This window comes from Myotis yumanensis, unplaced genomic scaffold (genome assembly GCF_028538775.1).
Source record: "Myotis yumanensis isolate MYYU_CA2020_CCGP unplaced genomic scaffold, mMyoYum1.0.hap1 SCAF_1, whole genome shotgun sequence".
NCBI classification, from domain to species: Eukaryota; Metazoa; Chordata; class Mammalia; order Chiroptera; family Vespertilionidae; genus Myotis; species Myotis yumanensis.
In genome coordinates, this window is record NW_027223752.1 from 155193588 (window position 1) to 155207453 (window position 13866).

The 13866-nt window shown below is 42.4% G+C and overlaps 1 protein-coding gene across 4 annotated transcripts in view; it reads right to left on the minus strand.

Moving 5' to 3' along the window:
- The window catches only part of LEF1 (lymphoid enhancer binding factor 1), a 116861-nt gene that overhangs the window by 29262 nt on the left and 73733 nt on the right, over positions 1–13866 (minus strand). For all 4 annotated transcript variants that reach the window (XM_070433532.1, XM_070433514.1, XM_070433542.1 and 1 more), the window contains exon 4: positions 5311–5443. In XM_070433532.1, the coding sequence (XP_070289633.1) occupies positions 5311–5443 (133 nt within the window). The remainder of the gene's footprint in view (positions 1–5310; positions 5444–13866) is intronic.

The window sequence follows — 13866 nt, forward strand, 5'->3', positions numbered from 1 at the left end:
TACCGAATTATCTACTTTAATCCCTTTGTTAGAGAGTGGAAGTGACTGTTCGGGCACACACAAAGTAATGGTTTGTCCTGGGCTCTTCTGACTGGGACACAGAGAAGTAACTTGCTTGCAATCACATGCCTCTCAGCAGACAAGTTAAAACTCTGCTGCCACGCCAGCCCATGTTCTGAGTGTGCGGAGAACACATCAGTGATTCTGCGTAGGTGCAGTTCAGCAGAACAATATACAAACTAGTTGGACTTCGTTTTACTGCTCTGAAGGAGAAAGGAGAAAAACTAACATTTACTTAGCACCTGCTATATGCCACTTCCCATGCTAGTCTTTGGACTGTTTCTATTAAAATTCTACTCATATTTCAAATACACCTCTCCCATGGAATATTCTCTACCTTTTACAGCTCTGAAAAATCTCTTTCTTCTTTGAATCTACAAGATTTTATTTGTACTTTTAACGTGGTACTAAAGATGTTCTTCATTTTGTTTTATAGTTAGTTTGTGCAAATGATTTCCTGCATGAGTTTAAATAGAGCTTGGGAAAAAAGAAACCATGTTTTGCCAATCAATGTATCAAACCAGGGTTGTCTCCACAGGAGGTTCTCAATAAATACTTTTGAGTGACTGAACAAATGAACAAGTGAAAAAAGAAAGTGTTTAAACCAGTGGTTCTCAACCTTCCTAATGCCGCGACCCTTTAATACAGTTCCTCATGCTGTGGTGACCCCCAACCATAAAATTATTTTCGTTGCTACTTCATAACTGTAATTTTGCTACTGTTATGAATCATAATGTAAAATATCTGATATGCAGGATGTATTTTCATTGTTACAAACTGAACATAATTAAAGCATAGTGGTTAATCACAAAAACAATATGTAATTATATATGTGTTTTCCGATGGTCTTAGGCAACCCCTGTGAAAGGGTCGTTCGACCCCCAAAGGGGTCGCGACCCACAGGTTGAGAACCGCTGATTTAAACAGACCCATTCCCCATGCTGGGTCAACATTATCAACCACTTTGCAGGTACATAAGGACATGATGGGACTTAGGTCACTACACGAGCAGAAGATGGATCTGTGTTTTCTAAATAGGTTATTGTTGTTTTAAGGTCCTGCTTCCAAAGATTCCTCAAAGTGTGTGACCCTCTACCAACTGCTGACTTCATATCATTCATTTAACTGGTATTCACTGAACACTTACTGTGTGCTGCAGGCTCTACACGGCATGACCTTAAACATTTTTAAGCTTTTACAAGTAACTTTAATAAATGTGGATAAAATTATTTTGGAGTCAGACTATATGGATTTATTAACTTTGCCAGTCAACTACATATCTTTGAGAAAGTGATTCATTATTCTGTAAAATCAGAATAAAAACAGAATATTGGGTTGTGTGAAGAATAAATGCATTAATATATGCAATACAGAAAAGTGCCTGGCACACAGTGAAAGTGATATGTTTTTGTTGTTATTTAATAGGATACAATGAATAGAAAGGTATTTATAAGTAGATACAAATAAACCCCGCATTTCCTAAAAGCTCTTTCCTTTTAATATTTTTACCAGAAATAATGAGTAGAACAAAACGATTGGTGTTATCTTCCTTTCCTGTTTCTACACTTGCACACAACTCCACACACCAACATACTGACAGAAAGGTACAAACTAATGTGCTTCTGATGGGGAAAATAAGACATTTTGGGGGGGCCAGCCATCTGAATCTGTGCCAGTAACCTAATGCACATTTTTGATAGCCTATAATCAAGTCACTGCCCCTTTCTCCACAATCTGGTCTAGTGGGACCTGTTTTCCTAATTACTCCCAGTTTATAGAGGCGTCATAAACGAAGAATGCAGCAGCTTAGCTACAGGGGAGGTCACCGGCACCACCCAGACCAGGCAGTTAGATACAACCTAACTTCCCCATTCTAACTGACTCAGGAGGGGCTGTGCAAGCCCACCACGAAAGCCTGTAGTTAGGAAACAGATAGAAAACAAAGAAACCGAAAGGTATAAAGAGAAAGCTTCCTCTATATTAGCTTACTCAGGATTTGGAGACCTGACCCCGAGTCACTGAACTAGTACCTGTGAAACATCTGGAAATAAATGGGTTTATCCTGGACCTCCAAGTACTCCTGCGTATTTTTCGGTCGCCTGGTAAATGCTGTAACGCTTCCGAGTGGGAAATCAACCTAAGTTATTTTCTTATGAATGAGAATGGGTTCTGCTGACAAACAGGTTAATTTATTGGATGATTATATCTAGCATTAGAGTATGCACATGACACTTCTTTTGGTTTTCATTTTTTTAAAAAAAATAAAGCTAACCAGCTTCCTGGGGACTTTGAAATTAGTGATTCTGGCCTCAGCACCATGTTCTAACTAGTTGAGTTACATGATAAAGCCAAAAGGCAGACAGAAGAAGAGAAAAGAAGGAAAAGCAAAAAACCTACTGAGGTTTTTAACTTATATTTTGGTGAGAATGTACTCTCAAATGAATAATATAATTCAAAATCATGTAAATTCATTCTTTTCAAACCAAAGTTTACATATCCCCTGAGCTACATGAAGTCCAGGACAAAGAGTAATCAGAAAGAGGATCTTTACATTAAAAGCAACACGAAGAGTATATGGAGTAGAATGAGAAAATAACGCAACTTTTCAAAGGAACTGCACGCAGACAACTTTAGGTCATGCCCACTGGGCCTTCTCTAGTTCGGGAGTTTGTTAAAAAGAGAAAAGTTTGAGAAGCAAAGCTATAATTATAATTAGTAAGACAAAAACAAAGCAGTAAGTAAAATAGAAGATAAAATAGAAATGTAATTGATAGCTGGTCATAAACTTGTCTTTTTTAAAAACTGAACTGTCCTAGAATTCTTAAAGAGAAAAGCTACTAAACCAGGGGTGGGCAAACTTTTTGACTCGAGGGCCACAATGGGTTCTTAAACTGGACCGGAGGGCCGGAACAAAAGCATGGATGGAGTGTTTGTGTGAACTAATATAAATTCAAAGTAAACATCATTACATAAAAGGGTACGGTCTTTTATTTTTTTTAGTTTTATTCATTTCAAACGGGCTGGATCCGGCCTGCGGGCCGTAGTTTGCCCACGGCTGTACTAAACGGATATATGTTATTCTTTTAAACAAGTTCATTTTGACATGCTTGGAACAAGGGCTAGGACCTAGGAAGCACCATGTAACTGTTAACTAAATAAATAATTAAAAACTTGCCCTAACCGGTTTGGCTCAGTGGATAGAGCGTCGGCCTGCGGACTGAAGGGTCCCAGGTTCGATTCCGGTCAAGGGCATGTACCTTGGCTGCGGGCACATCCCCAGTGGGGGGTGTGCAGGAGGCAGCTGATCGATGTTTCTCTCTCATTGATGTTTCTAACTCTCTATCCATCTCCCTTCCTCTCTGTAAAAAAATCAATAAAATATATTTTAAAAAAAACCACAAAAACTTAGTAAAACCCACTGCTGGCTTCTTTCTATTTATGGCTTGTTTGAGTTTTTACAATTGCCTTTCACTGTCACCTCCATCTCTGTGGCTCCCAGGTGTGTGTCTCTGGCTCAGGCCCTGCCCTGGGACCAGGATGTTTAAACTGCCTACCTCGTGTCTCCCTTCAGATTATCTCAAACTCTCCACAACCTAGGTCATATTCGTGATCTTCCCTCTGAAACTTGGCCTTCTTCCTAAAATGCCTTTGTTGCCATTCTCACCATAAATCCATAGACCTGTCCTTGCTGTTTCTTATTCTTTGGAGGTCCCTGATAACAGGAAGTAGAGAAAGGACTGGAAATGACTAAACAGAGGCAAACCTGGACACCTCTGCATGGGTGATTCTTACCTCCTTTAAGTAAAGGTACGGGCTCCACTCAAGTCAAAGTCCAATAGTAATTAGGTCCTCAAATAAGTTGCCTATTTTAACCAGGGCAGGAAATGAAAGCATCACATCTACATTTAACCTAGAAGTACTCACAGTGGTGAAAAACAACAACAAAACTCCCGGCCCCTGAACTGCACTCTGTTTTACAAACTTAACGTTGTTTCCACTACAGATCAAAGAGAGGGCTGGACAAAAGGGTGAGGTGCTGAAGATGGCAAAATTTTCACCTGTCTATTCTCTGCCTTCACTTGGTTTTACAGAATATTTATTTCTCTCTCTCTCACTTTTCAATTACAGTTGACGGTCAACATTATATTACTTTCAGGTATGTGGGATCTTTTATTTCGAACCCCTAAAGATTCTGTTGAGGGCCAAGTGTGGACGTACATGGAAAGTGCACAGGCCACCCAGGAACAAATTCAACCTCAATGTTTGCTCTCAACTATGAGATCCGCAGGCTGGGAGACCAGGCCCTGAGCTCTGTGTCCACAGCCAAGCACCCGGCCCCCACTGGCGTTTCCATTTTTCAGACCTCTATGCTCTGTGCTTTTCTGTAAGTGATACAGAGTGGAACTTGGCAATAATGTAGAGAAGCAAGTAAGATTCATGTTATGGTTTCGTACTTTAGTATTTATGTCTAAGTTGGTGCTGGTAAATAATAAAAGAGGATAAAACCTAACAGGTATATAGCTGAAACTAAAAGAAATCACTAAAGGCTCAAAAAGATAATATTTGAAAGTAAAAATCTCCTACTTTGTCCCTTTTCTAACTTTTCTTTTTTAAACAAATATATTTTATTGATTCCAGAGAGGAATAAAGGGGGGGGTGGGGGAGAGAGAGAGAAAAAGAGAGAGAGACAGAGAGAGAGAGAGAGAGAGAGAGACATCAGTGATGAGAGAGAATCATTGATTGGCTGCCTCCAGCACATCCTCTACTTGGAATCGAGCCCACAACCCGGGCATGTGTCCTTGACCAGAATCAAACCCGGGACCCTTCATCCGCAGGCTGACGCTCTATCCACTGATCCAAACTGTCTAGGGCTCTAACTTCTAACACTACCATCACTCCTAGTACATGCTGAAATAATGAGTAACTGCAGGAGGCACCGAGGTCTGGATGTTTAGTACATTTGTATAACATATTGCTTTATATTGTGGAGCTTAGATTTTCAGAGCTGTCACTTTGAAAATAACCCTTCTAGGTTCTTCTTCATTTTTTTTTTGTCCTGAAAAATAAAAGAAGCAACAACAAATTCTTTTGGGTTTTTAAAAATGGCTATCAAAAAAATTATTCTTGTCTCCTAAAAATCCATTTTGATCCACCCAGTGTCAGGGAGCAAAGGCCCCTGTAAGGTCCCCCAGGCTGATGTGACTCGGCTCCTCTGTAACTGAAAAAGACCTGGGAGGGCAGGGCTCTCACCTTGTTTGGAGTTGACATCTGATGGGATGTGTGACGGGTGTGTTCCTGGAGAAAAGTGCTCGTCGCTGTAGGTGATGAGGGGGGTGAGAGGATGAACCGCGTGCGATGGCTGCACCACGGGCACTTTATTCGACTGCAAAGTAACCACAAGGTCAACAGTTAACAGTGGATGCCCAGCTCCTATCTCCTCTCCCAGAGAAAAAGCCACACAACAGCAGTAACTGGGCATCAGCATAACCTAAGAATCCTCTCCAGACCTGGACAGCTGAAATAATCTGCTGTGCCCACTTAGACCTTCAGAATCTGTCCATGTTAAATACTCCTTGTGTCTGGCTAGCCCATTAGGAAACTATCAGTTATTTAACCAGCTCTCCTATGGAGATTTAGGTTGATTGCTATTATTCCATACTAGAGGCCTGGTGCATGAAATTTGTGTGGGGCAGGGGGGTTCCCTCAGCCCAGCCTGCACCCTCTCATAATCTGGGACCACTGGCTCCTAACTGCTCACCTTCCTGCTTGCTTGATCGCCCCTAATCGCGCCCCCCCCCCCCAGCCTGATCACCCCTAACCGCCTCTGCCTGATTGCCCCTAACTGCTCCCCTTGCTGGCCTGGTCACCCCCAACTGCACCCCCCTGCCAGCTTGGTCGCCCCACAAAGCCTGCTGTTCAGTCATTTGGTCATCCCTCACTAACCCTCCTGCCAACCTGGTCACCCCACGCAGCCTGATGTTCAGTTGTTTGGTCGATCCTCACTAACACCCCTGGCTGGCCTGGTCGCCCCATGCAGCCTGCTGGTCGTTTCTGTTACTGTGACAGCATCCTGGACAATTTGCATATTCCTCTATTATTAGTATAGGTGACATGAATCCTGTACATACCTATTTACATTCCTTTTTAAATGATCTCTTCAGGTTGATTTCAACAATGAGTTATGGAGCAAAAGTTATGAATGCTTTATAAGCTCTTTATTCATTACATACTAAAAGCCCGTTGCACAAAAATTAGCACAATAGGCTTTCCTTCCCCTAGCTGCTGGCACCAGTTTTCCTATGGCCCCCGGGACGCAGGCCTTTGGTCTGGCCACAGCAGAGAAGCCAAGCCTCGAGGCTAGGCTTCTCCCCTCCAGCCGCAGCAAGGCTTGGCTTCAGTCTTCAGTCTTCACTCTGGCCAGAGCCTTCAGTGTTTGCTCCTTGCCTGCGCATGCAAATTAACCGCCATCTTTGTTGGGTTAATTTGCATAGTCGCTCTAATTGGCTGGTGGGTGTAGTGGAGTGACACCAATTTGCATGTTTCTCTTTTATTATTGTAGATGTCTGCCAATAAAAAGGCACTCAGGCCCTGACCAGTTTGGCTCAGTGGATAGAGCGTCAGCCTGGGGACTAACAGATCCCAGGTTCAATTCTGGTCAAGGGCATGTACCTTGGTTGCAGGCACATCCCAGTAGGGGGTGTGCAGAAGGCAGCTGAATCAATGTTCCTCTATCATTGATGTTTCTAACTTTCTATCCCTCCCCCTTCCTTTCTGTAAAAAAATCAATAAAAATATATATTTTTTAAAAAGGCAGTAAAAAATTGTTCAATGAACAAGTAAATGAATAAATACTGCCAATTTAAAAGGCAAAATTTCAAACAACCCAATAAATATAAATTTGCTGTACTGATATTCCATTGGTTTATAGAATTTATGATTCTATAATTGTATATCTCTAAGAATCATGTTATACCATCTTAATGTGTTATAGCTTTGTCAATCAAACCTGATTATCCATTATGCTTTAGGCCTACTCAGTTCATCTTCATATTCTCTAGTTTCTAGAAGTCTTAATTAATAAAAGGAATTTCCAATCTTGAGTTTAAATGCATAATGTGAAATACAGCTTGTAAAAACCACTTTAAATTGTTAACATCTTATATATTTTGTCTTGTATCTGTTTAAAAATAAATTTATTTAAATTGGAAGCCCAAAGCTACATAACATTTTTTTAAAGGTACAGGTTATTTATTTGGACTTCATCAATTTGAAATCTGGGATCCTTTTGTTTGGTTATCCTATATAATAAAAGGGTAATATGCAAATTGCCCCTAACAGTGGAATGACCAGAACGACCGCTGGACCAGACACTGTGAGGCACACTGACCACCTCTCAGTCCCTTTCCCCGGCCAGCAGGCTCCGATCGCCTGATGAACCGGGAGCTGGGGGTGGGTGGTGGGGGAAGTGGGCGGCACCAGGCCTAGGCCCCAACCCGGCTGGTCACACCACACACAGAAGGCGAACCCTGATGGGGGCGGGGCTGGCTGCAGGCAGCCAGGGAAGATGGCCCTGGTTGCAGGCCAGGCTAGGGACCGTACCTTGCACGAATTCGTGCGCTGGGCCTCTAGTAGTTGGATAAACTCCTTGCCCCCTCAAGAAAGTGCACTAAGTAAATCAGTAATATAAACAAGACTGGGGCAGTTTAACCTGATTAAGGAGATAGATTTTTCAGAAACTTTACACCTCCTCCCCTCAAAAGACAAAAAACCTGACACAATTATATACATACAAAATGTTTCTGATTTTAAACAGATAGATTAATTAAACCAGTATCACAAAGATCTGTAACTGCATACATTATAGTAATGAGTAACTTGTGAATTTAAGAGGAATAAGATATAATGAATCTTGACTATTAACTAATTCACTACTTCAGACATGCCTTCACCACCAATAGTTTGAATTCATGAGATTTTTACTGTACTATAGATTAAAATGCATCTGATATCCGTTTCTCCAAAAGCAAATATCTGTATTTAAAAATTTGGAAAAGTGCCTGAAAACTGCCCTGCACAGTATAAACTGCCTATAATGTCGATCTATATTCGACTGGTTTCGGGCCCTGTTAACACACCTGTGTATGGTAGCGGCACTATGATATGCATAATTTTGTGTTTGATGTTTTTTACAAATTAGGTATAAAAAGTGGCTCCAGCAAAAAGGTCTACCCTCAGGAAAATTAGGAGCAATTATCCTAGTAACACTAAATTCTCTTTACAGCCAGTAATAATAATTCTCTATACCCTATCATTATAACCTCCACCCAAAAGAAACTTATGAAGGAAAAAACGCAAGGGGAGAAAAATCACCCTTTTTCAGACAATGATATGATTTTCCCTGTTTTATAATTATCAGCTCCTCTCTAATGGCAGAGCTTGCATTGCTCGTATAGCCCTTGGCATTTATTAAATAGAGCACCATTATCAAAGCCACACGCCTTTTCTCTACACACCTCAGCACAGACATCTATGCATATAAATGTGTAAAAGGTTAAAAAAATGTTCCAATGCTTTTCAAGTGTTAATGATGCAGTCTGCCAAATACAACGATGAGCTTCTTAAATACAAGGAATTTAGAGTTTAGAGGAGGTCGGGGGTGATGGGAAGGTGGGTGCGGAGATAGGAGGATACTGTTATAAACCCTTTTTCAAATGGAAACAAAAATCTCAACACCCAAATGCTAAAATGAATATAGGTCAACTATACTTTAGAATAAGAGCTTTGATTTTCATTTCAAAAGTCTCATAAGTATAGTTGCCAAACAATCTACAAAGACACTTTCTTAAGGTAGTTAAAAAGAATAAGCATTGCAGAAATCTTCAGAAAACACATATGTCTTTTGTATGCCTTTCTTATTTCCATAGCATCATCTTAAGGAACTTGCATTAGCAGGCAGCATCTCCTTAACGTCTGACCTATCCCTCCAGTCATATAGCTCAGAATTCGGTGCCATGAATTTTTACTAAATTATGCTATCCTTGCTCTCCTCTTAATTTTACGGTTTTCAACACAGATTTGCTTTCCTGTGGGAAAGAGATAAGAAGCCAGGGATTTTAATTTAAGCTCTGGCCTTGTCTTATATTTTGCAAGATGGATAGCATACTAGTAGTGTGTTACAGCCAACAAGGATTATGTCCATTTTTGTGGCCAAATAATGAAAGCAATACGAAATCTCAATAATAGGTGTGAGCACAATTCTAAGTTTTATATATGGCTCCTGCTGACCACCTCCACTGGGCATATAAATAGGACCAAACTACACTACACATCATGGTCAAGTGTCCTCGGCCCTAAACAGTGGGCTTCCCCTGAGAGCACGAGGGACTGTCCTTTGACACTATGTGCACGCACAAGGCAAGAGCCCAGGTACAGCTGCTTTGAGTAAGTTTTACAGACAATATAACCACTCTTAATTCTAGCCTCAGATCTCCAAATAACAATGTGGTGCACCTTGGGTGGGGCAAAGGGAAAGGAGGAGGAATAACCAAGTGACTACCTAGTCTTTACAGACAACTTTATGTAACTACATTATAATGTGCAGTTGCACAGGGGTATGTGGGCCTATGCGTGGATTTAAGCACCTGAAAGGTGCCAACGTGATGTGAGCACTGGTGGCCAACACAGATGAGGCTGCTGTTCATGTGCAGCCTCCTTTCTAGGGGCCTGCGGAGGGCGGGGGGCATGGGAACTGGAGATAATGGACAAATATGTAAACAAGACAACGAGTAAAATCTCAGAGGATGACATCAAATACTATGATTAAAAGAAACGTGGTGATAAGAGAGTATAGTAGTTACTGGTATATGCCTTTGTATTATGCTAACACTATAAGAAACCAACAGTTTAAAACTAAATAGTCTAAGATTCTATTTCCTAAAACAGGAAACGGAGGTCACCAGGGAATGAGTGAGCAAGCCATGACTGCTTTCAGCACTTAGGACAACGCAGGGCTGCTCACTACACAGCTCCAGTAACACAGGGTCACTGGGGATACCATGCGAGTGGAAACCCTGGTCACTCAAGACAGTGGGGACCATCCTGTTAGCCCCTACTCTGTGCACCTAGGATCTCACTCGACAGACCCCCTGGCCCCTGACTCCCACACATCTCCCTGCGAGGAAGGGAGAAAGGACAGACGGCTTTCTTTTTCACTCACAGGTACAGTCAGGTGAGTTTTAGCTTCCAGTGCAGAAGCACCAGGAGCTCCCAATGCCTGTCCTGTTTCATTTCCCAGGTGACAGCAGGCACAATTACCCCACCTTTATGAGATGCCAGGAGCCTGTGTCATCCCCCGAACTCTGCTCTGCGGCCGCTCAGAGATGGAAGCACTCAGGTCTAAGCTCACATGGCAGTAAGCGGCTCAGTCAGGCCACACACCCTGATCTTTTGATTCCAACCAGACTACACATTCTTTTATCTCAAGCAGGTGATGGGTTGGGTGTGTAAAGGAAAAAAAAAAAGATGGAGAGAGTGGGTACCCGGAGGAAAGGGGCGCAGAACACCAAAGGCGGACTCCAGAAGGTAGCTCTCCCACCTGCTCCGCCCCACACATTCAGCAGGAAGCCCGCAACCCCTTCCCAAACTCAAAATACCACCATCAGGCCATCCTGCCCACAAAGCACATCATTATTATAGCAACTAACACCACACCTTGGAGACAGGTAAACTGAGGCATAGAAGGTAAGCAACTTTCCCAAGGGCCACATTCACTACCAGAACAGCACGCGGCCTCCCGGGAGCACCAAGTTCATAAAACCTCGGGCACTGCACTGACCACCGGGGCCATACCGAACAGGATGCGCACCCATGAAAGGACTGGGTGGTCTCTGTCCCAGGCACAGGAATCACCTCGGACCAAGAGGCACCTCAGCAGAAGCGGTCAGGCCTGCAGAGACGCCACTGCCACCCTCTCTCCACAGCTGGAAAGCATTCCCGGCAGCTGTGTGGTTGCCACCCAGGCTGCTCCCTGCATGTATCGGCCTCTTGGGCATCACAGCCAAAATACCCACACGAAGTGGGTGCCACTTGGGGATCCTGAGAGTCACCCTCAGCAGCATTCCCAGAAGTGACCACTCCCCCACGGGCATGAAAGCTCTCGGCCTCTGAGGATGTGGTTCTTTCTGGAAAGGATGAAAAAGTGGTTCAGGGCCCTCCTGGTGAAGGCGTGGGCCTGCTGGCAAGTGGAGTAATTGGGGAGAAACCAGCGGGCCTGGTGGCTAGTCCCCATTTTGCACATCTCCGGGTTCCAACTAAACCCACAGCACAGGACCCAACTGTGCATAAGGCCCTGAGTACCATTTCAACTGGCTGTGCATTTCACCCAGAGTCCTCCTGGCCATCACTGAATCCAGGGGCATAGTAACACTCCACCAACCTGCTGGAATGAGGGATTTCATCTGGCCTCAATCGTTATGGTGAAATTCAACGTTTTATTACACTCTTAGAGAGTCTGGTGCTGGTACAGTAGAAGCTGGAATTTCACACCGTGCCTTCCCTCCTCCTGAGAATCTGGGCTTCCTAAGCCTTCCCACAAAGAGGAGCAGATCTGTTTTACTCCGAAAGGATGCAATGATCCTTGCACCAACTAGACCTCAAAAGTAACATTTAGCGCTGGAAGCCTTTCCTAAGGTCCACCAAAGCTCAACGCCTGATTCAGATCTGACGTGGCTTTCGAATCGAAGATCACTGCTGCTTGAGATGCAGTAGTTCTTTTCAGATAACAATGGGGCTTTGGGCTCGGAAGACTTCCTGAGCAGAAACTGGTAAAGTCGCAAGGTTCACAAGGGACAAATATTCCATTAACCTAACTCTGGAGGGCAAAGGTGTCCCATCATCGGACACCTGGGATGCTCTCCTAAAAGGGGAGGAACATGTCACAGGGAAAGGGAGGAATATGAACGGATACACAGTAAGTGCCCGTCCTAATGGCCATGCCTTTGTATCCTCTGGCACTTGTCCACATAAGTGGGCAGTGCCACTGTATTTATAGGTGAGAAGGCTGAGTCCTTTTGGACACACAACTCAGTAATAACTAGTCGACAGAGGACTTGTGCTGGCATGGTTTGGTACCAAGTCTCTGCTCGTCCTGCCCCACACTGCTCCCTACACAGCTCCTCTCCACCTCTGTTCCAAACCACCCTGCCAGCGAGTGTGGCCTGCCATGGGCTCCGCTGCCAGAGAGTGCCTGGACAGAACAACTGACCACTTGGGGAAAACCGATGCCACTAGCAGGACTACAGACAGACTGCTAGTGGCATCTGTCTGTAGTGGCCCACCCACAATTTTCCCAGTTCTCTATAAAGTGACGATCTCCATACAGTACCTCATTTAATCCTGAAATCACCCATAAGCTAGGTGTTAAGATTTCTGTTTTATAGAGAAGAAAACCAAGGTTCTGAGACATAAATAATTTATACAAGACCACACAGGACGTTAAGTAGCATAGACAGGATTTGACTCGTCGGTGACTCTGAAATCTATAGCTTGTACCCCTACAGAATTAAAAACAGCTATTCCTGGCATCCAAGTGGGAGAGAGAGTAATAAAATCATTTAATATTTAAGTACATGGACAGTGGAGGTACAGTTCAAATCCCAAACATTTAAATGCCTAGTTTCTAGGTAATTCACTGAATTTTCAGAATTTCAGTTTCCTCATACATAAAATGGGTGACATAATACTTCACAGGATTAAACTGAAGATTAATGAGCAATGCCAATAAAGCCTCTTACTTAGGTCCTAGCACATAATATATGCTCAATAAGTACTTGTGGAATGAATAAAGGAAAGAGAAAAGAAAAATAGAGCCAAATAAATAAATTACTCTGTTCCCCAAAATTCAAATCATTTGTCTCTAAGACAAAGTAAGTTTTAGAATTAGAAATATGCTTTCTTTCAGGTGAATTCCCCACCAAACTCTCCCTTCCTTATTCTGCCAACGTACTTTTAGTCTAAAGTGTCTGTGATCTCAATATTTTCCTCTCATCACTGCTTGTAGAAATCCCTCCCACCCTTCAAGATTCATTGTAAATGGCACACTTGAAATCTTAACCCTTTGAGTGCCAACCAATATCCTGGGAACTATGCTAAAATTGCCAAGGCATTTTTGCTGATTTTACAGCAGTTTAGGAAAAAAATTATGAATCGCAAGTAAATGAAGTTACATATTCAAAAACTTAAGGAAACCTTTACTACATTGACATATTTAGCAATATCATCATCACTAATAAAAGCAGACTTAGAACTGGACGCCATTTCGAAGCTTTGATAGCGCTCCCGGCACTTTTGGCGAAAGACTGGAGGAGCGAGATCGCGCTCCCCGGCACTCTAGGGGTTAAACAACACATAACTTTCTGGTTTAGAATTTGCTATGGATTCATATGTACATAGGTTTTCTATGTGCTTGCTTTACTTCTTCTGTTAGATTATAATTTAATAGATAACACAATCTATGTTTAGTCATTTAAAAAATATCCCTTACAGCAGCAATTCTCAAATGTTTTTGTTCTCAGCATACCTTAAAATACTCTTAAAAATCTTTGAGGATCCCAATGAGCATTCGTTTGTGTTGGTTTATTTATAAATACTTATCATATTCAAAATTAAAATAAGAAATTTAAAATTATTCATTAAATTATTTAAAAATTACAAGCCCATTACGTTAACATAAAAATATTTCTATGAAAAATGACCGTTTTGAAACAAAAGCATTAAATAAGAAGAGTGGCATTTAGTTTTACAGTTTTC